General features: G+C 35.2%; 1 protein-coding gene across 1 annotated transcript; it reads right to left on the reverse strand.

The window, feature by feature from the left end:
* Positions 1-853: 853 nt before the first annotated feature.
* On the reverse strand, positions 854-25,263 carry gltp (glycolipid transfer protein). Its single transcript, XM_062966590.1, has 5 exons — positions 25,095-25,263; positions 12,003-12,064; positions 10,570-10,703; positions 8,798-8,948; positions 854-2,081 (listed from the first exon to the last, which is right to left on the reverse strand). Exons 1-5 carry the CDS (start codon positions 25,195-25,197, stop codon positions 1,899-1,901), a joined length of 633 nt encoding a protein of 210 aa, XP_062822660.1. The 5' UTR covers positions 25,198-25,263; the 3' UTR covers positions 854-1,898.
* Positions 25,264-26,592: the final 1,329 nt, after the last annotated feature.

The raw sequence follows: 26,592 nt of genomic DNA on the forward strand, positions 1-26,592 counted from the left end.
AATATAGAAAAATATTGTATTATTATAATATAATAATATAGAATAATGAAATTATTTATATTATATTATATTAATATATTATATTATTATTTTTCAAGAAATAATAATATTAATACAGATAGAAAAAAAATCCTAGAAGGTCAGAGGTAGAAAAAAGAAGCAGAAAATATTATCTAAAATATATAATATAATATAATATAATATAATATAATAATAATATAATATAGAATACTACTGTATGTTATATATTATATTATCATGTATTATTATTTTTCAAAAAATAGGAGAAAATATTATTTAAAATATAATATAATATAATATAATATAATATAATATACTGTGGGAAGTATATAGAATATATTATTGAATATATATTATATTATATTATTATGTATTATTATTTTTAAAAAATAGGAGAAAATATTATCTAAATATATAATATAATATAATGTGGGAAATATATATTAGATATTATTATATCATATTATATTATGTATTGTTATTTTTCAAAAAAATAGGAGAAAATATTATCTAAAATATATAATATAATATAATGTGGGAAGTATTTATATTATATTATATTATGTATATTATTTTTGAAAAAATAGGAGAAAATATCTAAAAAATACAATATAATATAATGTGGGAAGTATTTATATTATATTATATTATATTATTATTTTTGAAAAAATAGGAGAAAATATTATCTAAAATATATAATATAACATAATATAATGTGGGAAATATATATAATATATTATTATATTATATTATATTAGGTATTATTATTTTTCTAAAAATAGGAGAAAATACCACCTAAAACATATAATAATATAATATAATATAATGTGGGAAATATATATTATATATTATTATATTATATTATGTATATTATTTTTCAAAAAATAGGAGAAAATATTATCTAAAATATATAATATAATATAATAATGTGGGAAGTATATATTATATATTATCGAATATATATTATATTATATTATATATTATTTTTGAAAAAATAGGAGAAAATATTATCTAAAATATATAATATAACATAATATAATGTGGGAAGTATTTATATTATATATTATTATATTATATTACGTATTATTATTTTTCAAAAAATAGGAGAAAATATTATCTAAAATATATAATATAACATAATATAATGTGGGAAGTATTTATATTATATATTATTATATTATATTACGTATTATTATTTTTGAAAAAATAGGAGAAAATATTATCTAAAATATGCAATATAATATAATATAATGTGGGCAGTATATAGAATATATTATAATATAATATAATAATATTATATTATTATATTATAATAACTAGCTGTGCCCGGCCACGCGTTGCTGTGGCAAAGTGGCGGTGGTATTGGTTAAAAATTGTTGTGTCATTTTTATTTGACATTATTTGTATTTTTTAATTAATTTTATTGTAAGTTATCTTTTTATTTATTATATTTTATTATTTTCTTGTATAATTTTTAGTTATTTTTTTTGTTATTATGGTATTTTATTGTATTCATTTTTTAGTGTTTTTAATTATTTTTTAGTGTTTTTTATTATTTTTTATTGGGTTGCTAGGAGACCAAGTGGGAGGAGCTTAGCCTTCTAACTGGCAGCAACTGGATAAAAGCAATTATTCCTCTCTCTCTCAAATTAGGACTTTATTTTTCTTTTCTTTTTGTTGTATCAACCTAGAGGCGTGGATGATGGGTTGTGTTGTCAAATTTCGAGGTTGGGGGGCCTGGAGTTTTGTTGTTTTGTGCGTTGCCGTGATGCCATCACTCTTTTATATATATAGATAATATTATTATATTATATTATATTATATTATAATGTTCTAATTTTTCTATATTCTATGATGTGATGTTATATTATTGTTTCCTAGGCCTTGTAGCTGAGCTCGGCGTTCATCTTGGAGTACATGTCGTAGATGGCGTCCAGGAGCGGGGTGGCCTTTTGCAGGAACTGGTGGATCTTCTCCAGCGTCTCCTCCTCCTTCACTTCCTTCCCTTTTTCCAAGGCCTTCAACAGGTCCGAACGGTACGGAAGCGCGTACACAGAGCCCTGGATATTTCAAAAATACATAAATATTATTATCTATCTGTCTATATAATTGCGACATCTCCGGGGGCCCTTTTTCTGCCCGGCGACAGCCAGAGACTGACCAGGAGGAGCTTCATCTTCTAATATTCCCTATGGTTTTATTGCCCTCTAGTGACACCTACTGGTCAGTCGTATATTGCAGGGTATTCATTGCATTGCCCTTTGGGGAATATTTCCTAATATTTCCTTCCAATATTTTCTCCTAATATTTTATTTATTTATTGTATTACTTTCTCCTAATGCTTCCTAATAATATTTCCCGTCTCCGGGGGCCCTTTTTCCTCCCGGTGACAGTCTGACCAGGACAAGCGCGTACACCGAGCCCTGAGGAAATAAATAGTTATAATCATATATTAAAAAATATGGACCGTGGATGATGGGACTTGCAGTACCTTCACTCCCTTCCAGAGACCACTGTGACTCCCATGAATGACAGACCGGGACCAAACTTGGCACACACAACCCCCATGACCCACTCTACGTCCTGATGAAGTTTGGTGGAGGATGGACCATGGATGATGGGATTTGCAGTACCTTCCCTCACTTCCAGACACCACTGTGACCCACACGAATAACGGACATGGATCAAACTTGGCACACACAACTCCCATGACCCACTCTACGTCCTGGTGAAGTTTGGTGGAAGATGGACCATGGATGATAGGATTTGCAGTACCTTCACCCAATTCCATACACCACTACAACCCCCACAAATGATGGACCTGGACCAAACTTGGTACACAGACCCTCCATGATGTACTTTACATACTGGTGCGGCTTGGGAGAGGATGGATCATGGATGATGGGATTTGCAGTACCTTCTCTCACTTCCAGACACCACTGTGACCCACACGAATAACGGACATGGATCAAACTTGGCACACACAACCCACATGACCCACTCTATGTCCTGATGAAGTTTGGTGGAAGATGGACCATGGATGATGGGATTTGCAGTACCTTCTCTCACTTCCAGACACCACTGTGACCCACACGAATAACGGACATGGATCAAACTTGGCACACACAACCCCCATGACCCACTCTATGTCCTGATGAAGTTTGGTGGAGGATGGACCATGGATGATAGGATTTGCAGTACCTTCACCCAATTCCATACACCACTACAACCCCCACAAATGATGGACCTGGACCAAACTTGGTACACAGACCCCTCATGACCCTCTCTATGTCCCTGTGAAGTTTGGAGTAGGATGGACCATGGATGATGGGACTTGCAGTACCGTCACACACTTCCAGAGACCACTGTGACCCCCACGAATAACAGACTGAGACCAAACTTGGCACACAGAACCCCCATGACCCACTTTACGTCCTGGGGAGGACAGACCATGGATGATGGGTTTTCCAGTACTCTCAATCACTTTGGCTCCCACACACCACTGTGACCCCCACGAATGACGGAAAGGGACCAAACTTGGCACACAGACTCTTCATGACCCATTATATCCCCTGGTGAAGTTAGGAGGAGAACGGACAACGGATGATGGGATTTGCAGTACCTTCACTCATTTCTGGAGACCATTGTGACCCCCATGAATGATGGACCGGGACCAAACTTGGTACACATAATCCCCATGACCCACTTAACGTCCTGGTGAAGTTTGGTGGAGGATGGAGCACGGATGATGGGACTTGCAGTATCTTCACTCACTTCCAGAGACCACCACTAATGATGGACATGGACCAAACTGGGCACACAGACGCCCCAATACTCACTCTATGTCCTGGTGTGGTTTTAGGGATGACTGACCAAGGAATGATGGGACTTGCAGTACCGTCATTCACTTCCAGAGACAATTGCAACCCACACAAATGACGGACCGGGACCATACTTGAATGGGCCATAGAGTGTCACCTGAGGACCTACAAACGCCTAGAGAGACCATTTCAATACACCCCTCTGTCTTGAATTGGCCATAGAGTCGCACCGGAGGACCTACAAATGCCTAGAGAGACCTTTCCAATGCACCTATCTCTGTTGAATTGGCCATAGAGTTGAGCCGGAGGACCTACAAATGCCTAGAGAAACCATTTTGATACACCTATCTCTGTTGAATTGGCCATACAGTTGAGCCGGAGGACCTACAAATGCCTAGAGAGACCTTTCCAATGCACCTATCTCTGTTGAATTGGCCATAGAGTTGAGCCGGAGGACCTACAAATGCCTAGAGAGACCTTTCCAATGCACCTATCTCTGTTGAATTGGCCATAGAGTTGAGCCGGAGGACCTACAAATGCCTAGAGAGACCTTTCCAATGCACCTATCTCTGTTGAATTGGCCATAGAGTTGAGCCGGAGGACCTACAAATGCCTAGAGAAACCATTTCGATACACCTATCTCTCTTGAATTGGCCATACAGTTGAGCTGGAGGACCTACAAATGCCTAGAGAGACCTTTCCAATGCACCTATCTCTGTTGAATTGGCCATAGAGTTGAGCCGGAGGACCTACAAATGCCTAGAGAAACCATTTTGATACACCTATCTCTGTTGAATTGGCCATACAGTTGAGCCGGAGGACCTACAAATGCCTAGAGAGACCTTTCCAATGCACCTATCTCTGTTGAATTGGCCATAGAGTTGAGCCGGAGGACCTACAAATGCCTAGAGAGACCTTTCCAATGCACCTATCTCTGTTGAATTGGCCATAGAGTTGAGCCGGAGGACCTACAAATGCCTAGAGAGACCTTTCCAATGCACCTATCTCTGTTGAATTGGCCATAGAGTTGAGCCGGAGGACCTACAAATGCCTAGAGAAACCATTTCGATACACCTATCTCTCTTGAATTGGCCATACAGTTGAGCCGGAGGACCTACAAATGCCTAGAGAAACCATTTTGATACACCTATCTCTGTTGAATTGGCCATACAGTTGAGCCGGAGGACCTACAAATGCCTAGAGAGACCTTTCCAATGCACCTATCTCTGTTGAATTGGCCATAGAGTTGAGCCGGAGGACCTACAAATGCCTAGAGAAACCATTTCGATACACCTATCTCTCTTGAATTGGCCATACAGTTGAGCTGGAGGACCTACAAATGCCTAGAGAGACCTTTCCAATGCACCTATCTCTGTTGAATTGGCCATAGAGTTGAGCCGGAGGACCTACAAATGCCTAGAGAAACCATTTTGATACACCTATCTCTCTTGAATTGGCCATAGAGTTGAGCCGGAGGACCTACAAATGCCTAGAGAGACCTTTCCAATGCACCTATCTCTGTTGAATTGGCCATAGAGTTGAGCCGGAGGACCTACAAATGCCTAGAGAAACCATTTCGATACACCTATCTCTCTTGAATTGGCCATACAGTTGAGCCGGAGGACCTACAAATGCCTAGAGAGACCTTTCCAATGCACCTATCTCTGTTGAATTGGCCATAGAGTTGAGCTGGAGGACCTACAAATGCCTAGAGAAACCATTTCGATACACCTATCTCTCTTGAATTGGCCATAGAGTTGAGCCGGAGGACCTACAAATGCCTAGAGAGACTTTTCCAATGCACCTATCTCTGTTGAATTGGCCATAGAGTTGAGCTGGAGGACCTACAAATGCCTAGAGAGACTTTTCCAATGCACCTATCTCTGTTGAATTGGCCATAGAGTTGAGCTGGAGGACCTACAAATGCCTAGAGAGACTTTTCCAATGCACCTATCTCTCTTGAATTGGCCATAGAGTAGCACCGGAGGACACATAGATGACTAGAGAGACCATTTCAATACATCCATCTCTCTTGAATCGGCCATAGATTCGCACCGGAGGACCTACAAATGCCTAGAGAGACCTTTCCAATACACCTCTCTATCTTGAATTGGCCACAGAGTCGCACCGGAGGACCCAGGAATGCCCAGAGAGCCCTGTATGTTATAAAAATACGCATATATTATTATCTATATCTATCTGTCGATATAATTTCCGACCCCCACGAAAGACGGACCAGGACCGAGCCTGACACACACAACCTCCATACATATATTTCCTTCTATTATTTTCTCCTAATATTCCCATGGCATCTCCGGGCGCCCTTTTTCCGCCCGGCGACAGCCAGAGACTGACCAGGACGAGCTTCGTCTTCTAATATTTCCTATTATTTTATTGCCCTCTAGTGACACCTACTGGTCAGTGTTATATTGCAGGATATTCATTCCATTGCCCTTTCCTTCCAATATTTTATTTATTTTTTGTATTATTTTCTCCTAATATTTCCTAATAATATTTCCCGTCTCTGGGGGCCCTTTTTCCGCCTGACGACAGTCTGACCAGGACGAGCTTCGTCTTCTAATATTTCCTATTATTTTCTCCTAATATTTTATTTATTTATTTCTATTATTTTCTCCTAATACTTCCTAATAATATTTCCAATCTCCAGGGGCCCTTTTTCCGCCCAGCGACAGACCAAGACTGACTAGGACGAGATTCATTTTTTAATATTTCCTATTATTTCCTTCTAATATTTTTTTTCTATTATTTTCTCCTAATATTTCCCGTTTCCGAGGGCCCTTTTTCCACCCGACGACAGTCTGACCAGGATGAGCTCCATCTTCTAATATTTCCTAATTTTTTTCTATTATTTTTTCCTAATATTTTATTTATTTTTTCTATCATTTTCTCCTAATATTTCCTTTCTCCAGGGGCCCTTTTTCTGCCCGGCGACAGGCAGATATTGACCAGGAAGAATATTTCTTCTAATATTTCTTATTATTTCCTTCCAATATTTCCTTCTATTATATTCTCCTAATATTTTATTTAATTTTTTCTATTATTTTCTCCTAATATTTCTTCATAATATTTCCCATCTCCGGGGGCCCTTTTTCCACCCGGCAACAGGCAGAGACTGACCAGGAAGAGCTTAGTCTTCTAATATTTCCTATTATTTTCTCCTAATATTTTATTTAATTTTTTCTATTATTTTCTCCTAATATTTCTTCATAATATTTCCCATCTCCGGGGGCCCTTTTTCCACCCGGCAACAGGCAGAGACTGACCAGGAAGAGCTTAGTCTTCTAATATTTCCTTCCAATATTTCCTTCTATTATTTTCTCCTAATATTTTATTTATTTTTTTCTATTATTTTCTCCTAATATTTCTTCACAATATTTCCTGTTTCCGTGGGCCCTTTTTCCGCCCAGCGACAGGCAGAAACTGACGAGGACAAGCTTCGTCTTCTAATATTTCCTATTATTTCCTTCCAATATTTCCTTCTAATATTTTATTTATTTCCTTCCAATATTTTCTCCTAATATTTCCTAATAATATTTCCCGTCTCTGGGGGGGCCTTTTCCACCTGGCAACAGGCAGAGACTGACCAGGACGAGCTACTTCTTCTAATATTCCCTATTATTTCCTTCCAATATTTTCTCCTAATATTTTATTTTATTTCCTTCTATTATTTTCTCCTAATCTTTCCCATCTCCAGGGCCCCTTTTCCCACCCAACAACAGTCTGACCATTTTTATTTCCTTCTATTATTACCTTCTAATATTTTATTTATTTCATTCTAATATTTTCTAATAATATTTCCCATCTCCAGGGGCCCTGTTTCCGCCCGGCGACAAGCAGAGACTGACCAGGCAGAGGCTTCGTTTTCTCATATTTCCTATTATTCCATTGCATTGCCCTCTAGCGACACCTACTGGTCAGTGTTATATTGCCTTGCCCTTTGGCGAATATTTCCTAATAATATTTCCCATCTCCGGGGGCCCTTTTTCCACCCGGTGACAGGCAGAGACTGACCGGGAAGAGCTTCTTCTCCTAATATTTTCTCTTATTTCCTCCCAATATTTCCTTCTATTATTTTTCCTAATTTTTTTCTATTATTTTCTCCTAATATTTTCTTATAATATTTCCCGTCTCCGGGGGCCCTCCTTCCGCCCGGTGACAGGCAGAGACTGACCGGGAAGAGCTTCTTCTCCTAATATTTTCTCTTATTTCCTCCCAATATTTCCTTCTATTATTTTTCCTAATTTTTTTCTATTATTTTCTCCTAATATTTTCTTATAATATTTCCCATCTCCGGGGGCCCTTTTTCCACCCGGTGACAGGCAGAGAATGACCGGGAAGAGCTTCTTCTCCTAATATTTTCTCTTATTTCCTCCCAATATTTCCTTCTATTATTTTTCCTAATTTTTTTCTATTATTTTCTCCTAATATTTTCTTATAATATTTCCCGTCTCCGGGGGCCCTCCTTCCGCCCGGTGACAGGCAGAGACTGACCGGGAAGAGCTTCTTCTCCTAATATTTTCTCTTATTTCCTCCCAATATTTCCTTCTATTATTTTTCCTAATTTTTTTCTATTATTTTCTCCTAATATTTTCTTATAATATTTCCCATCTCCGGGGGCCCTTTTTCCACCCGGTGACAGGCAGAGACTGACCGGGAAGAGCTTCTTCTCCTAATATTTTCTCTTATTTCCTCCCAATATTTCCTTCTATTATTTTTCCTAATTTTTTTCTATTATTTTCTCCTAATATTTTCTTATAATATTTCCCGTCTCCGGGGGCCCTTTTTCCACCCGGTGACAGGCAGAGACTGATCCTATTATGTCATTGCGCTTTAGCGACACCTACTGGTCAGTGTTATATTGCCTTGCCCTTTGGCGAATATTTCCTCCTAATATTTCCCATCTCCGGGGGCCCTCCTTCCGCCCGGCAACCCACCAGGAAGAGCTTCTGCAGGACCCATCCGTGGTATTTCCTGAGGGCGATCTCGTAGGCCTTGGTGGCGTTGACCCGGATGTGGTTGGGGTGCTCCTCGTCCCGCTCCCCGTCGCAAAGGCTCTGCAGCAAAACCTGGATGAACTTCAGGCCCCTGCGGAGGACGGACACAAGGGCAAAACATGGGCAAAAGGGGCGGGAAAAAGGGGCGGGACTTCCTGTGCAATTGGCGGGAAAAGAGGTGGGACTTCCTGTCCTATTGTTGGGACTTCCTGTCCAATTGGTGTGACTTCCTGTCCAATTGGTGGGAAAAGAGGGCGGGACTTCCTGTCCAATTGGAGGGACTTCCTGTTTCATTGGCAGGAAAAGAGGGCGGGGACTTCCTGTCCAATTGGTGGGAAAAGGGGGCAGGACTTCCTGTTTAATTGGTGGGACTTCCTGTGCAATTGGCGGGGAAAGGGGGCGGGGCTTCCTGTCCAATTGGCAGAAAAAGAGGGTGGAATTTCCTGTCCAATTGCTGGGATATCCTGTCCAATTGACGGAAAAAGAGGGTGGGACTTCCTGGTGGGACTTCCTGTCCAATTGGAGGGACTTCCTGTTCAGTTGGCAGGAAAAGAGGGCAGGACTTCCTGTCCAATTGGAGGGACTTCCTGTCCAATTGGTGGGAAAATGGGGTGAGACTTCCTGCCCAATTGGAGGGACTTCCTGTTCAATTGGCAGGAAAAGAGGGCGGAACTTCCTGTCCAGTTGGTGTGAAAAGGGGGTGGGATTTCCTGTCCAATTGGTGGGAAAAGAGGGCGGGACTTCCTGTCCAATTGGAGGGACTTCCTGTTCAATTGGCAGGAAAAGAGGGCGGAACTTCCTGTCCAGTTGGTGAGAAAAGGGGGTGGGATTTCCTGTCCAATTGGTGGGAAAAGAGGGCGGGACTTCCTGTCCAATTGGAGGGACTTCCTGTGCAATTGGCAGGAAAAGAGGGCGGAACTTCCTGTCCAGTTGGTGTGAAAAGGGGGTGGGATTTCCTGTCCAATTGGTGGGAAAAGAGGGCGGGACTTCCTGTCCAATAGGAGGGACTTCCTGTTCAATTGGCAGGAAAAGAGGGCGGAACTTCCTGTCCAATTGGTGGGAAAAGAGGGCGGGACTTCCTGTCCAATTGGTGGGAAAATGGGGTGAGACTTCCTGCCCAATAGGAGGGACTTCCTGTTCAATTGGCAGGAAAAGAGGGCGGAACTTCCTGTCCAGTTGGTGAGAAAAGGGGGTGGGATTTGCTGTCCAATTGGTGGGAAAAGAGGGCGGGACTTCCTGTCCAATTGGAGGGACTTCCTGTGCAATTGGCAGGAAAAGAGGGCGGAACTTCCTGTCCAGTTGGTGAGAAAAGGGGGTGGGACTTCCTGTCCGACTGGTGAGAAAGGGAGGCAGGACTTCCTGTCCAATTGACAGGAAAAGAGGGTGGGACTTCCTGTCCAATTGCTGGGATTTCCTGTCCAATTGGCGGGAAAAGAGGGCGGAACTTCCTGTCCAGTTGGTGTGAAAAGGGGGTGGGATTTCCTGTCCAATTGGTGGGAAAAGAGGGCGGGACTTCCTGTCCGACTGGTGAGAAAGGGGGGCAGGACTTCCTGTCCAATTGACAGGAAAAGAGGGTGGGACTTCCTGTCCAATTGGCGGGAAAAGGGGGTGGGACTTCCTGTCCAATTGTCGGGGGTAAAGGGGAGGGACTTCCTGTGTGTCTGGGAGTGCCATAGAGTTGCCTGGGAGGATGGACAGACGGGCGGACGGACCTCTTGAGCCACATGAGGGCGAGGGTCCCGCCCACTTTGGGCCAGGCGGAGCCGTGCATCTCCTTCTCGACTTCCAGAATGTTCTGCAGCGTCTTGAACTTGGCCGGGTTGGACTCGTACACCGCACGGATTTTCTGGAAGAGAAACAATAATCATATAATAATATAAGAATAATTCACAATAGGGTGTCATTGGTGGCATTGACCACTAGGTGGCGACAGGAATATTAATAATGATATCTCATAATAATAGTATTAGTAATATATGATAATATAATAATGTATAATAACAATAATAATAATAATAATAATAATAATAATATACAATAGGGTGTCATTGCTTGCATCAGCCACAAGGTGGCGATAGGAATAATATATAATAATATATAATGCATTGACCACTAGGTGGCGACAGGAATATTAATAATGATATCTCATAATAATAGTATTAGTAATATATGATAATATAATAATGTATAATAAGAATAATAATAATAATAATAATATACAATAGGGTGTCATTGCTTGCATCAGCCACAAGGTGGCGATAGGAATAATATATAATAATATATAATGCATTGACCACTAGGTGGCGACAGGAATATTAATAATGATATCTCATAATAATAGTATTAGTAATATATGATAATATAATAATGTATAATAATAATAATAATAATATACAATAGGGTGTCATTGCTTGCATCAGCCACAAGGTGGCGATAGGAATAATATATAATAATATATAATGCATTGACCACTAGGTGGCAATATAAATAATATATAATAATAATAATAGTAATATAATCCATTGACCACTAAGTGGCGATAGGAATAATATATAATAAATAATAATAATAATAATAATAATAATAATAATAATATAATCCATTGACCACTAAGTGGCGATAGGAATAATATATAATAATAATAATAATAATAATAATAATAATAATAATAATAATAATAATAATATAATCCATTGACCACTAGGTAGCGATAGGAATAATAATAATAATAATAATAATAATATAATAATAATATAATCCATTGACCACTAGGTAGCGATAGGAATAATAATATAATAATAATAATAATAATGCATTGACCACTAAGTAGCGATAGAAATAATAATAATATATATAATGCAATATAATAATAAGAAATTGCTTAATAATAATAATATATTGTAATATAATAGTAATAATAATAATAATAATAATAATTCAAAATAGGGCCCCATCGCTTGCAACAACCACTAGGTGGCGATAGGAATAATAATAATAATAATAATAATAATAATAATAATAATGTAACATAAATTAATATAATTTGCATAGATTACTAGGTGGCGATAATACTACTACTACTACTACTAATAATAATAATAATAATAATAATAATAATAATGTTATTTATGTAGATTGTATTTACCTTAATATTTCCAGATAAATCGGCTTTGACGGGCGCGTAAACAATCGGGGTTCCCAAGCAATCTATAAGGAAAGAGAATAATAATAATAATAATTTGGGGGTGAAATAAAAATATAACAATGTTATTTTATATTATTATACTATTATTACATGATAATATTATACTATATTATATTATATATATATATAATATATAATTTTATATAATATAATAATATTTAAATAATATATCTAATATAATAATATATTATTATATTATATATATTATTTAAATATTATATTATATAAAATTATATTATATTGTATATTATTGATATTATTATATAATATATTATATTTTTATATTGGAAGAAGACTAATTCTGGAGTGAATATTTTATATATATATATGGTTCTTTTCTATTTCTATCTTATTATAATGCCTGCCATTGTTTACAGAAAACAAAGCGACGGATTGTTTGAATGGCCATGAATGGTAACATTTGGAGCACAAAAGTTACTCTGGAAAAGTTACTTTTTTTAGAATGGCCTGCCTTTCTAAAGTATATTACACTTACAAAAAATAATCATAAAAATAATCGCAGAAATAATGATAAAAATATTCGCAGAAATATTCCCAAAAATATAAAAATATTGACAAAAATAATCATAAAAACAATCGCAGAAATAATGATAAAAATATTCGCAGAAATAGTCACAAAAACAATCGTAAAAATATTCTCAGAAACATTCCCCAAAATATAAAAATATTCCCAAAAAATAATCATTAAAAAATGGCAGAAATAATCATAAAAATATTCGCAGACATTCCCAAAAATATTAAAATATTTGCAGAAATATTCACAAAATAAATCATAAAAATAAGATATTTCCAGAAAAAAATCACAAAAAAATCATAAAAATAATCACACAAAAAATCACAATCACAAAAATAATCATAAAAATATTCACAAAAAATCATTAAAATATTCGCAGAAATATTCCCAATAATAATCATAAAAATATTCAAAAATATTCCCAAAATAATCATAAAAATATTCTCAGAAATAATCATAAAAATATTCACAGAAATAATTATAAAAATATTCACAGAAATATTCCAAAAATAATCATAAATATATTTGCAGAAATAATCATAAAAATATTCACAGAAATATTCCAGAAATAATCATAAAACTATTCACAGAAATATTCCAAAAATAATCAGGAAAATATTCGCAGAAATAATAATAAAAATATTTACAGAATTAATCATATTCACAGAAATATTCCAAAAATAATCATAAAAATATTCACAGAAATAATCATAAAAATATTCACAGAAATATTCCAAAAATAATCATGAAAATATTTGCAGAAATATTCATAAAATATTCACAGAAATATTCCCAAAAATAATCATAAAAATATTCACAGAAATAATCATTAAAATATTCACAGAAATATTCAAAAAATAATCATGAAAATATTTGCAGAAATAATCATAAAAATATTCACAGAAATATTCCAAAAATAATCATGAAAATATTCACAAGAATATTCTAAAAATATTCATAAAAAATATTCACAGAAATAATCATAAAAATATTCACAGAAATATTCCCATAAATAATCATAAAAATATTCATAGAAATAATCATAAAAATATTCGCGGAAATAATCATTAAAATATTCACAGAAATATTCCAAAAATAATCATGAAAATATTCACAAGAATATTCTAAAAATATTCATAAAAAATATTCACAGAAATAATCATAAAAATATTCACAGAAATATTCCCATAAATAATCATAAAAATATTCACAGAAATAATCATAAAAATATTCACAGAAATATTCCAAAAATAATCATGAAAATATTTGCAGAAATATTCATAAAATATTCACAGAAATATTCCCAAAAATAATCATAAAAATATTCACAGAAATATTCAAAAAATAATCATAAAAATATTCACAGAAATAATCATTAAAATATTCACAGAAATATTCAAAAAATAATCATGAAAATATTTGCAGAAATAATCATAAAAATATTCACAGAAATTTTCCAAAAATAATCATGAAAATATTCACAAGAATATTCTAAAAATATTCATAAAAAATATTCACAGAAATAATCATAAAAATATTCACAGAAATATTCCCATAAATAATCATAAAAATATTCATAGAAATAATCATAAAAATATTCGCAGAAATAATCATTAAAATATTCACAGAAATATTCCAAAAATAATCATGAAAATATTCACAGAACTATTCCAAAAATAATCATAAAAATATTCGCAGAAATAATCATAAAAATATTCACAGAAATATTCCAAAATAATCAGGAAAATAACCATTAAAATTATCACCAAAAATAATTTCAAAAATTATCACAAAGTGTCACAATCATAAAAATAATCAGAAAATATACACCGAACAATTCACAAAATAATGATTAAAATATTCACAAAATAAAGATTAAAATATTCTCAGAAATATTCACAAAAAATAATCACAAAAATAATCAGCAGAAAAAATTGCCCCGGGGTTTCTCCTCCTTCTTCTCTGAACTGGTTCTTCTCGTTTGGCTGCTTTGCATAATTCTCCAAACGAGAGATTTGGGGCAAAAAGCAACAGGCCTGAACCTGAGACAAGCATCACGACCGCAACCCCAGGAATCACCATGAAATAGTCACCCAAAAATCATAAAAATATTCATGAAAATATTAACAGAAAATATTCACGAAAATATTAATCATGAATTAATCATGAAAATATTCATGAAAATATTCATGGAAATATTCATGGAAATATTTGCTGAAATATTCACAAAAAATATTTTCAAAACTATTTGCAGAAATAATCACAAAAATATTGGCAGAAATATTCACAGAATTATTCATGGAATTAATCACGGAAATATTCATGAAAATATTCGCGGAAATATTTGCGGAAATAATCACAAAAATATTCGCAGAAATATTCACAGAATTAATCACAGAAATATTCGCGGAAATAATCATGAAAATATTCGCAAAAATATTTGCGGAAATAATCACAAAAATATTCGCAGAAATATTCACGGAAATAATCACAGAAATATTCACGAAATATTCGCGGAAATAATCATGAAAATATTCGCAAAAATATTTGCGGAAATAATCACAAAAATATTCGCAGAAATATTCACAGAATTATTCATGGAAATATTCATGAAAATATTCGCGGAAATATTCACAAAAATGTTTGGAGAAATAATCACAAAAATATTGGCAGAAATATTCACAGAATTATTCATGGAATTAATCATGGAAATATTCACGAAAATATTTGCAAAAATATTTGCGGAAATAATCACAAAAATATTTGCGGAAATATTCACAGAATTATTTGTGGAATTAATCACGGAAATATTCATGAAAATATTCGTGTAAATATTCACGGAAATATTTGTGGAAATAATCACAAAAATATTTCTGGAAATATTCGTGGAATTCATCATGAAAATATTCATGGAAATATTTGCAAAAATATTTGCTGAAATAATCACAAAAATATTCGCAGAAATATTCACAGAATTTATCATGGAATTAATCACGGAAATATTCACGAAAATATTCGCGGAAATATTCGCGGAAATAATCACAAAAATATTCACAGAAATATTCGCAGAAATATTCACAGAAATATTCGCAGAAATAGTTACAAAAATATTTGCGGAATTAATCACACAAAAAATCACAAAAATGTTGACAGAATTATTCATGGAAATATTTGCAGAAATATTCACGGAAATATTTGCAGAAATATTCACGAAAATATTCGCGGAATTAATCACAAAAATATTTGCGAAAATATTCACGGAATTCATCACAAAAATGTACTCAGAAATATTCACAGAATTATTCATGGAATTAATCGCGGAAAAATTCACAAAAATGTTTGCGGAAATATTCGTGGAATTACTCACGAAAATATTCGCTGAAATATTCAAGAAAATAATCATAAAAATATTCCCAGAAATATTCCCGAAAATAATATCCAAAAGCATTACAATTGATCAATGCAATAATTACAATTAACAATAATTTACTAATTATAATTAATATTAATTAACTCATTGTAATTATTGCTAATTATCAAAACTAATCAACTAACATTACTGACTAATAATAATGAAGACTAATTAACAAATTATAATTATACTGACAATTAACACTGAGTAACTAATAATAACTAACACTAAGTAACACTAATTTTAATGAACACTAATTAACTAATTATAACTAATTAACACTAATTAACTCATTATAGTTAACAGTAACTGATTATAATTAAATCATTAACTAATAATTAGCACTAGTTAACTAATTATGATTATAAGTAACAGTAATTAACTAATAATAATTAACACTAATTAAAATTAACATTGGTTAACTAATTAGAATTAACACCAGTTAACTAATTAACACCAGTTAACTCATTATAATTAACACTAATTGATTAATTAAAATTAACATTAGTTAACCAAATATAATTGACTCTAATTACTACTACTTATAACTAATTAACTTGGTGTGAACTTCTCCGTTTTTGGCCAGTTTCTCATTATGACTTAATGGAGATATTTCTCATTATGGCTCTTTATAATTAACACTGATTAACTCGGTTTCTCCCGATTCCTCGTTATGACCAGCGATCTTGTTTCTTGTTAATCAGATCGATTAATAATTTGTGAGTTTCCGGCGCCGCCAAACCATAGAGATCTCCCTCCCGACGGCCTTTCTCTCCTTCCTTCTCTATTAATTACACTGACGACAAACAATCCCGTCGTCTATTATTAACGACGATTCTCTTTTTGTAAGCTTTCAAGAGCCTCTCTAGGCATCTCCAAGACCTCCAGTGACCATAGAGTGGCGCTACAGATTCCTAGAGAAATGTTCTCCTAAGTCCTCCAAGCACAACTCTATGGTCCACTGACATAAGAGTTGCGCCGAAGGATCCAGAGATGCCTAGAGAGACCATTTCAATTCGTCTATCTCCCTTGAATTGGCCATAGAGTTGCACCGGAGGACCCACAAATGCCTAGAGAGATCATTTCAATACACCTATCTCTCTTGAATGGGCCATAGAGTGTCACCTGAGGACCTACAAATGCCTAGAGAGACCATTTCAATACACCTCTCTGTATTGAATTGGCCATAGAGTAGCACCGGAGGACACGTAGATGCCTAGAGAGACCGTTTCAATGTGTCTATCTCTCTTGAATGGGCCATAAAGTAACACTAGAGGACCCAGAGATGCCTAGAGAAACCTTTCCAATACAACCATCTCTATTGAATTGGCCATAGAGTCGCACCGGAGGACCTAGATATGCCTAGAAAGACCATGTCAATGCGTCTATCTCTTTTGAATTGGGCATAGAGTGGAACCGGAGGTCCTACAAATGCCTAGAGAGACCATTTCAGTGCATCTATCTCTCTTGAATTGGCCATAGAGTCAAGCTGGAGGACCTACAAATGCCTAGAGAGACCATTTCAATACACCTATCTCTCTTGAATTGGGCATAGAGTCAAGCCGGAGGACTTACAAATGCCTAGAGAGACCTTTCCAATACGCCTCTCTGTCTTGAATTGGCCATAGAGTTGCAGTGGAGGAACCAGAAATGCCCAGAGAGACCCTTTCAATATATCTATCTCTCTTGAATTGGCTATAGAGTTGAGCCGGAGGACCTACAAATGCCTAGAGAGACCATTTCAATACACCTCTCTGTCTTGAATTGGACATAAAGTAGCACCAGAGGACCCAGGAATGCCTAGAGAGACCATTGGTCATAGAGCTGCGCTGGAGGACCTAGGAGGATGGAAGTCCCTCTAGGAACCTCTAGGTCCTCCTCTAGGTGCAACTTTATGGTCGAATGAAATAATTTTTTTTAAAAAAAATAGACATAAAAATAGAAAAATAAAATTTGATAACAATAATAACAACAAATAATCAAATTAAAAATTAAACGAATAAATGATATAAAGAAATAAAGAAATATTTTAAAAATATTTAAACATTGAAAAATTGAATAATAAAAATAACAATAAATAAATAACATTAATAGATAAATATATATACATATTTTAGAAAATATCGAGGAATCGAAAAACGAAAAACGAATAATAAAAAAATAACCACGAATTAATAAAGAAAATAATCAAATTAAAAATTAAATGAATAAATGATATAAAGAAATAAAGAAATATTTTAAAAATATTTAAACATTGAAAAATTGAATAATAAAAATAACAATAAATAAATAACATTAATAGATAAATATATATATATATTAGAAAATATCGAGGAATCGAAAAACGAAAAACGGATAATAAAAAAATAACCACGAATTAATAAAGAAAGAAACAAATGAATTATTGAAATGAAACCAAGGCATAATATAAATAAATAAATATTTTTTTTAGAAAATATCGAGGAATCAAAGAACGAAAGCCGGATAATAAAAAAATAACCACGAATTAATAAAGAAAGAAACAAATGAATCATTGAAATGAAACCAAGGCATAATATAAATAAATAAATAAATATTTTTTTTAGAAAATATCGAGGAATCGAAAAACGAAAAACGGATAATAAAAAAAATAAAAATGAATTAATAAAGAAAGAAACAAATGAATCATTGAAATGAAACCAAGGCATAATATAAATAAATAAATATTTTTTTTTAGAAAATATCGAGGAATCGAAAAACGAAAAACGGACAATAAAAATAAAAAATAAAAACGAATTAATAAAGAAAGAAACAAATGAATCATGAAATGAAACCAAGACATAATACGAATCAATAAATAAATAAATAAATTTAAATTTTTTTAACAAAATTGCGCAAATAAATAAATAAATAAATACCTATGTAAAAATTAGTATTAATTTTTAGTATCCTCCTCCGCAGTGAATTAAGCAATTTAAGTAATTAGGTAGTAATTAGGATGAGGCAACTTGGGCGAAAGTAACTTCTCATACAGGTGTGGCCCGTCTACATTTATTACAAAACTCCCCGAATTCCCACCCGTAAAAGCCTATCGGAAAAGGCAAAATTATAGCCCGGAAACTACAAAGCCCATCATCCACTCCATAACTACAAAACCCATTATCCATAGGAAGACTGTCTATATTAACTACAAAACCCATCATCCTATAGGAAAAGCCGTCTTGACACTCCTGGAAACTTGGAAAAAGTTGACTATAACTACAAAACCCATCATCCCACAGGAAGAAATATATATAAATATGACCATAGACTACAAAACCCATCATCCCATAGGAAGAAAATATATAAATAGGACCATAGACTACAAAACCCATCATCCCATAGGAAGAAAATATATAAATAGGACCATAGACTACAAAACCCATCATCCCATAGGAAGAAATATATATAAATATGACCATAGACTACAAAACCCATCATCCGAAAGGAAGAAATATATATAAATATGACCATAGACTACAAAACCCATCATCCCATAGGAAGAAATATATATAAATATGACCATAGACTACAAAACCCATCATCCCAAAGGAAGAAATATATATAAATATGACCATAGACTACAAAACCCATCATCCCAAAGGAAGAAATATATATAAATATGACCATAGACTACAAAACCCATCATCCCATAGGAAGAAATATATATAAATATGACCATAGACTACAAAACCCATCATCCCATAGGAAGAAATATATATAAATATGACCATAGACTACAAAACCCATCATCCCATAGGAAGAAATATATATAAATATGACCATAGACTACAAAACCCATCATCCTATAGGAAGAAAATATATATAAATATGACCATAGACTACAAAACCCATCATCCCACAGGAAGAAATATATCTAAATATGACCATAGACTACAAAACCCATCATCCCATAGGAAGAAATATATATAAATATGACCATAGACTACAAAACCCATCATCCCACAGGAAGAAATATATATAAATATGACCATAGACTACAAAACCCATCATCCCACAGGAAGAAATATATATAAATATGACCATAGACTACAAAACCCACCATCCCATAAGAAGAAAACATATAAATATGACCATAGACTACAAAACCCATCATCCCACAGGAAGAAATATATATAAATATGACCATAGACTACAAAACCCATCATCCCATAGGAAGAAAATATATATAAATATGACCATAGACTACAAAACCCATCATCCCAAAGGAAGAAATATATATAAATATGACCATAGACTACAAAACCCATCATCCCAAAGGAAGAAATATATATAAATATGACCATAGACTACAAAACCCATCATCCCATAGGAAGAAATATATATAAATATGACCATAGACTACAAAACCCATCATCCCAAAGGAAGAAATATATATAAATATGACCATAGACTACAAAACCCATCATCCCATAGGAAGAAATATATATAAATATGACCATAGACTACAAAACCCATCATCCTATAGGAAGAAAATATATATAAATATGACCATAGACTACAAAACCCATCATCCCACAGGAAGAAATATATCTAAATATGACCATAGACTACAAAACCCATCATCCCATAGGAAGAAATATATATAAATATGACCATAGACTACAAAACCCATCATCCCATAGGAAGAAATATATATAAATATGACCATAGACTACAAAACCCATCATCCCACAGGAAGAAATATATATAAATATGACCATAGACTACAAAACCCATCATCCCACAGGAAGAAATATATATAAATATGACCATAGACTACAAAACCCACCATCCCATAAGAAGAAAACATATAAATATGACCATAGACTACAAAACCCATCATCCCACAGGAAGAAATATATATAAATATGACCATAGACTACAAAACCCATCATCCCATAGGAAGAAAATATATATAAATATGACCATAGACTACAAAACCCATCATCCCAAAGGAAGAAATATATATAAATATGACCATAGACTACAAAACCCATCATCCCAAAGGAAGAAATATATATAAATATGACCATAGACTACAAAACCCATCATCCCATAGGAAGAAATATATATAAATATGACCATAGACTACAAAACCCATCATCCCAAAGGAAGAAATATATATAAATATGACCATAGACTACAAAACCCATCATCCCATAGGAAGAAATATATATAAATATGACCATAGACTACAAAACCCATCATCCTATAAGAAGAAAACATATAAATATGACCATAGACTACAAAACCCATCATCCCACAGGAAGAAATATATATAAATATGACCATAGACTACAAAACCCATCATCCCACAGGAAGAAATATATATAAATATGACCATAGACTACAAAACCCATCATCCCATAGGAAGAAAATATATATAAATATGACCATAGACTACAAAACCCATCATCCCAAAGGAAGAAATATATATAAATATGACCATAGACTACAAAACCCATCATCCCAAAGGAAGAAATATATATAAATATGACCATAGACTACAAAACCCATCATCCCATAGGAAGAAATATATATAAATATGACCATAGACTACAAAACCCATCATCCCAAAGGAAGAAATATATATAAATATGACCATAGACTACAAAACCCATCATCCCATAGGAAGAAATATATATAAATATGACCATAGACTACAAAACCCATCATCCTATAGGAAGAAAATATATATAAATATGACCATAGACTACAAAACCCATCATCCCACAGGAAGAAATATATCTAAATATGACCATAGACTACAAAACCCATCATCCCATAGGAAGAAATATATATAAATATGACCATAGACTACAAAACCCATCATCCCACAGGAAGAAATATATATAAATATGACCATAGACTACAAAACCCATCATCCCACAGGAAGAAATATATATAAATATGACCATAGACTACAAAACCCACCATCCCATAAGAAGAAAACATATAAATATGACCATAGACTACAAAACCCATCATCCCACAGGAAGAAATATATATAAATATGACCATAGACTACAAAACCCATCATCCCATAGGAAGAAAATATATATAAATATGACCATAGACTACAAAACCCATCATCCCATAGGAAGAAATATATATAAATATGACCATAGACTACAAAACCCATCATCCCAAAGGAAGAAATATATATAAATATGACCATAGACTACAAAACCCATCATCCGAAAGGAAGAAATATATATAAATAGGACCATAGACTACAAAACCCATCATCCCACAGGAAGAAATATATATAAATAGGACCATAGACTACAAAACCCATCATCCCATAGGAAGAAAATATATAAATAGGACCATAGACTACAAAACCCATCATCCTATAGGAAGAAAATATATATAAATATGACCATAGACTACAAAACCCATCATCCCATAGGAAGAAAATATATAAATAGGACCATAGACTACAAAACCCATCATCCTATAGGAAGAAAATATATATAAATATGACCATAGACTACAAAACCCATCATCCCATAGGAAGAAAATATATAAATAGGACCATAGACTACAAAACCCATCATCCCACAGGAAGAAATATATATAAATATGACCATAGACTACAAAACCCATCATCCCATAGGAAGAAAATATATAAATAGGACCATAGACTACAAAACCCATCATCCCACAGGAAGAAATATATATAAATATGACCATAGACTACAAAACCCATCATCCCATAGGAAGAAAATATATAAATAGGACCATAGACTACAAAACCCATCATCCCATAGGAAGAAATATATATAAATATGACCATAGACTACAAAACCCATCATCCCACAGGAAGAAATATATATAAATATGACCATAGACTACAAAAACCATCATCCCATAGGAAGAAAATATATAAATAGGACCATAGACTACAAAACCCATCATCCCATAGGAAGAAATATATATAAATATGACCATAGACCACCAAACCCATCATCCTCTAGGAAGGAAAGTTTGATTGACACTTCCGGAAATATATACACTTGAATATAAAGTTGTCCAATAACTACAAAACCCATCATCCTATGGGAAGGAAATCTTGATTGACACCCCTGGAAACATATACACTTGAATATAAAGCTGTCCAATGACTGCAGAACCCATCATCCACAGGAAGAAAGCCCATAAATATTGTGATTAACTACAAATCCCATCATCCTATGGGAAGAAAGTGAACAAATGTTGCAATTGACTACAATTCCCATCATCCTATAGGAAGGAAAACTTGATTGACACTCCTGGAAACATATATACTTGCATATAAACCCTTTCAATAACTACAAAACCCATCATCCTATGGGAATAAAATATATAAATATGACCATTGACTACGAAACTCATCATCCTATAGGAGGAAAAGCTCGCAAATATGATAATTGACTACAAATCCCATCATCCCATAGGAAGAAAGTTTGCAAATATGACCATTGACTACAAAACCCATCATCCCATAGGAAGAAAGTGAGCAAATGTTGCAATTGCCTACAATTCCCATCATCCTATGGGAAGCAGAGCTTGATTGACAGTCCTGGAAGCTTAGAAAAAGTTGAATTTAACTACAAAACCCATCATCCTATAGGAGGAAAATATATAAATATGACCATAGACTATGAAACCCATCATCCTATAGGAAGAAAATATATAAATATTATCATTAACTACAAAACTCATCATCCTATAGGAGGTAAAGCTTGCAAAACCGATCATTGACTACAAATCCCATCATCCCATAGGAAGAAAGTTTGCAAATATGACCACTGACTACCAAACCCATCATTCTATAGGAAGGAAAGCTTGATTGACACTTCTGGAAACCTATACTTGAATATAAAGTTGCCCAATGACTACAAAACCCATAATCCTCAGGAAGAAATCCCATAAATACGACAATTAACTACAAAACCCATCATCCTATAGGAAGGAAATCTTGATTGACACTTCTGGAAACATATACTTGCATATTAATTCTTTCAATAACTACAAAACCCATCATCCTATAGGAGGAAAATATATAAATATGACCCTTGACTACAAAACCCATCATCCTATAGGAAGAAAATATATAAATATGACCATAGACTACAAAACCCATCATCCTATAGGAAGGAAAGCTTGATTGACACTTCTGGAAAACTATACTTTAATATAAAGCTGTCCAATGACTACAAAACCCATCATCCTATAGGAAGGAAAGCTTGATTGACACTCCTGGAAAACTATACTTTCATATAAAGCTGTCCAATGACTACAAAACCCATCATCCTCAGGAAGGAATCCCATAAATATTATAATTAACTACAAATCCCATCATCCTATGGGAAGCAGAGCTTGATTGACAGTCCTGGAAGTTTAGAAAAAGTTGAATTTAACTACAAAACCCATCGCCCTATAGGAGGAAAATATATAAATATGACCACTGACTACAAATCCCATCATCCTATAGGAAGAAAATATATAAATATGACCATAGACTACAAAACCCATCATCCTATAGGAAGGAAAGCTTAATTGACACTTCTGGAAACATATACTTGCATATTAATTCTTTCAATAACTACAAATCCCATCATCCTCAGGAAGAAATCCCATAAATATTATAATTAACTACAAATCCCATCATCCTCAGGAAGAAATCCCATAAATATTATAATTAACTACAAATCCCATCATCCTCAGGAAGAAATCCCATAAATATTATAATTAACTACAAATCCCATCATCCTCAGGAAGAAATCCCATAAATATTATAATTAACTACAAATCCCATCATCCTATGGGAAGCAGAGCTTGATTGACAGTCCTGGAAGCTTAGAAAAAGTTGAATTTAACTACAAAACCCATCGCCCTATAGGAGGAAAATATATAAATATGACAATTAACTACAAATCCCATCATCCCACGGGAAGAAAGTGAGCAAATGTTGCCATTGCCTACAATTCCCATCATCCTATGGGAAGCAGAGCTTGATTGACAGTCCTGGGAACTTGGGGAAAGTTGTGGAGGGGCTGATGGGAGCTGTAGTCCTTACCGAAGAAGGGGGGCAGGTGGGCCACGGCCTCGAGGAAGGGAAGCGTGTCAATCTGCTTGTCTGCAGGCAGAGCCTTGAACTCGTGTTCCAGCAGCAGCGCCATGGCTGGCTTCCTCCTTGGCCCAGGACCGGCTCCCCTGTCAATCACGCCCACGGCCCCGCCCACTATGCTAATGCGGAAGAAAGATCCGCCCGCGCTTCCGTGTTGACATGCATTCGCCCCGCCCAGTATGCAGATAAAGGGGCGTGGCTACGGTGGAGATTAGGAGGCGCCGTGTTGAAACTCCTTGGCGCCGCCCCGTATGCAGATGAAGGGGCGTGGCTACCGTAGAAGCTCCGCCTGCGCTTCCTTCTAAGCGGCGCCGTGTCGACACTCATTGGCTCCGCCCAGTATGCAGATGAAGAGGCGTGGTTACAGTGGAGATTAAGAGGCGCCGTGTTGAAACTCCTTGGTCCCGCCCCGTATGCAGATGAAGGGGCGTGGCTACCGTAGAAGCTCCGCCTGCGCTTCCTTCTAAGCGGCGCCGTGTCGACGCTTATTGGCTCCGCCCAATATGCAGATAAAGGGGCGTGGCTAACGTAGAAGCTCCCCCTGCGCTTCCTTCTAAGCGGCGCCGTGTCGACGCTCATTGGCTCCGCCCAATATGCAGATAAAGGGGCGTGGCTACCGTAGAAGATCCGCCTGCGCTTTCTTATAAGCGGCGCCGTGTCGACACTCCTTGGCTCCGCCCAATATGCATATGAAGGGGCGTGGCTAACGCAGAAGCTCCCCCTGCGCTTTCTTATAAGCGGCGCCGTGTCGACGCTCATTGGCTCCGCCCCGTATGCATATGAAGGGGCGTGGCTACCGTAGAAGAGCCGCCTGCGCTTTCTTCTAAGCGGCGCCGTGTTGAAACGCGTTGGCCACGCCCAGTATGCATATGAAGGGGCGTGGCTACGGTGGAGAGTAAGAGGAACCGACTTGATACGCTTTGGCCACGCCCCGTATGTAAATGAAGAGGCGTGGCTACCTTAGAAGCTTCGCCTGCACTTTCTTATAAGCGGCGCCGTGTTGAAACGCGTTGGCCACGCCCCGTATGCAGATGAAGGGGCGTGGCTACGGTGGCGATTAAGAGGCGCCGTGTTGGAACTCCGTGGCCACGCCCGGTATGCAAATAAAGGGGCGTGGCTGCGGCGGAGATTAAAGAGGAGCCGTGTTGGAACTCCGTGGCCACGCCCAGTATGCAGATGAAGGGGCGTGGCCATGCCGGGTTAGCTCAGCAATGGAAAGCAAAGGAAAAAGGACCAAGAGCGTGACGTAAAGGTGTGGGCGGGGCTTCGCTCCCAAAGCCACGCCCCCTCGCCTGATCTGCAGGTTGCGAATAGAAGAGCCTAGAATAGAATAGAATATTATACTAATTATATTATATTATAATATTATTATATTATATTAATTATAAGATATTCTATTGTATTGCAATAATATAATTAATATAATATGATTAATACAATTAATAAA

The sequence above is a fragment of the Anolis carolinensis genome, unplaced genomic scaffold, assembly GCF_035594765.1.
Source record: "Anolis carolinensis isolate JA03-04 unplaced genomic scaffold, rAnoCar3.1.pri scaffold_24, whole genome shotgun sequence".
Classification (NCBI taxonomy): domain Eukaryota; kingdom Metazoa; phylum Chordata; class Lepidosauria; order Squamata; family Dactyloidae; genus Anolis; species Anolis carolinensis.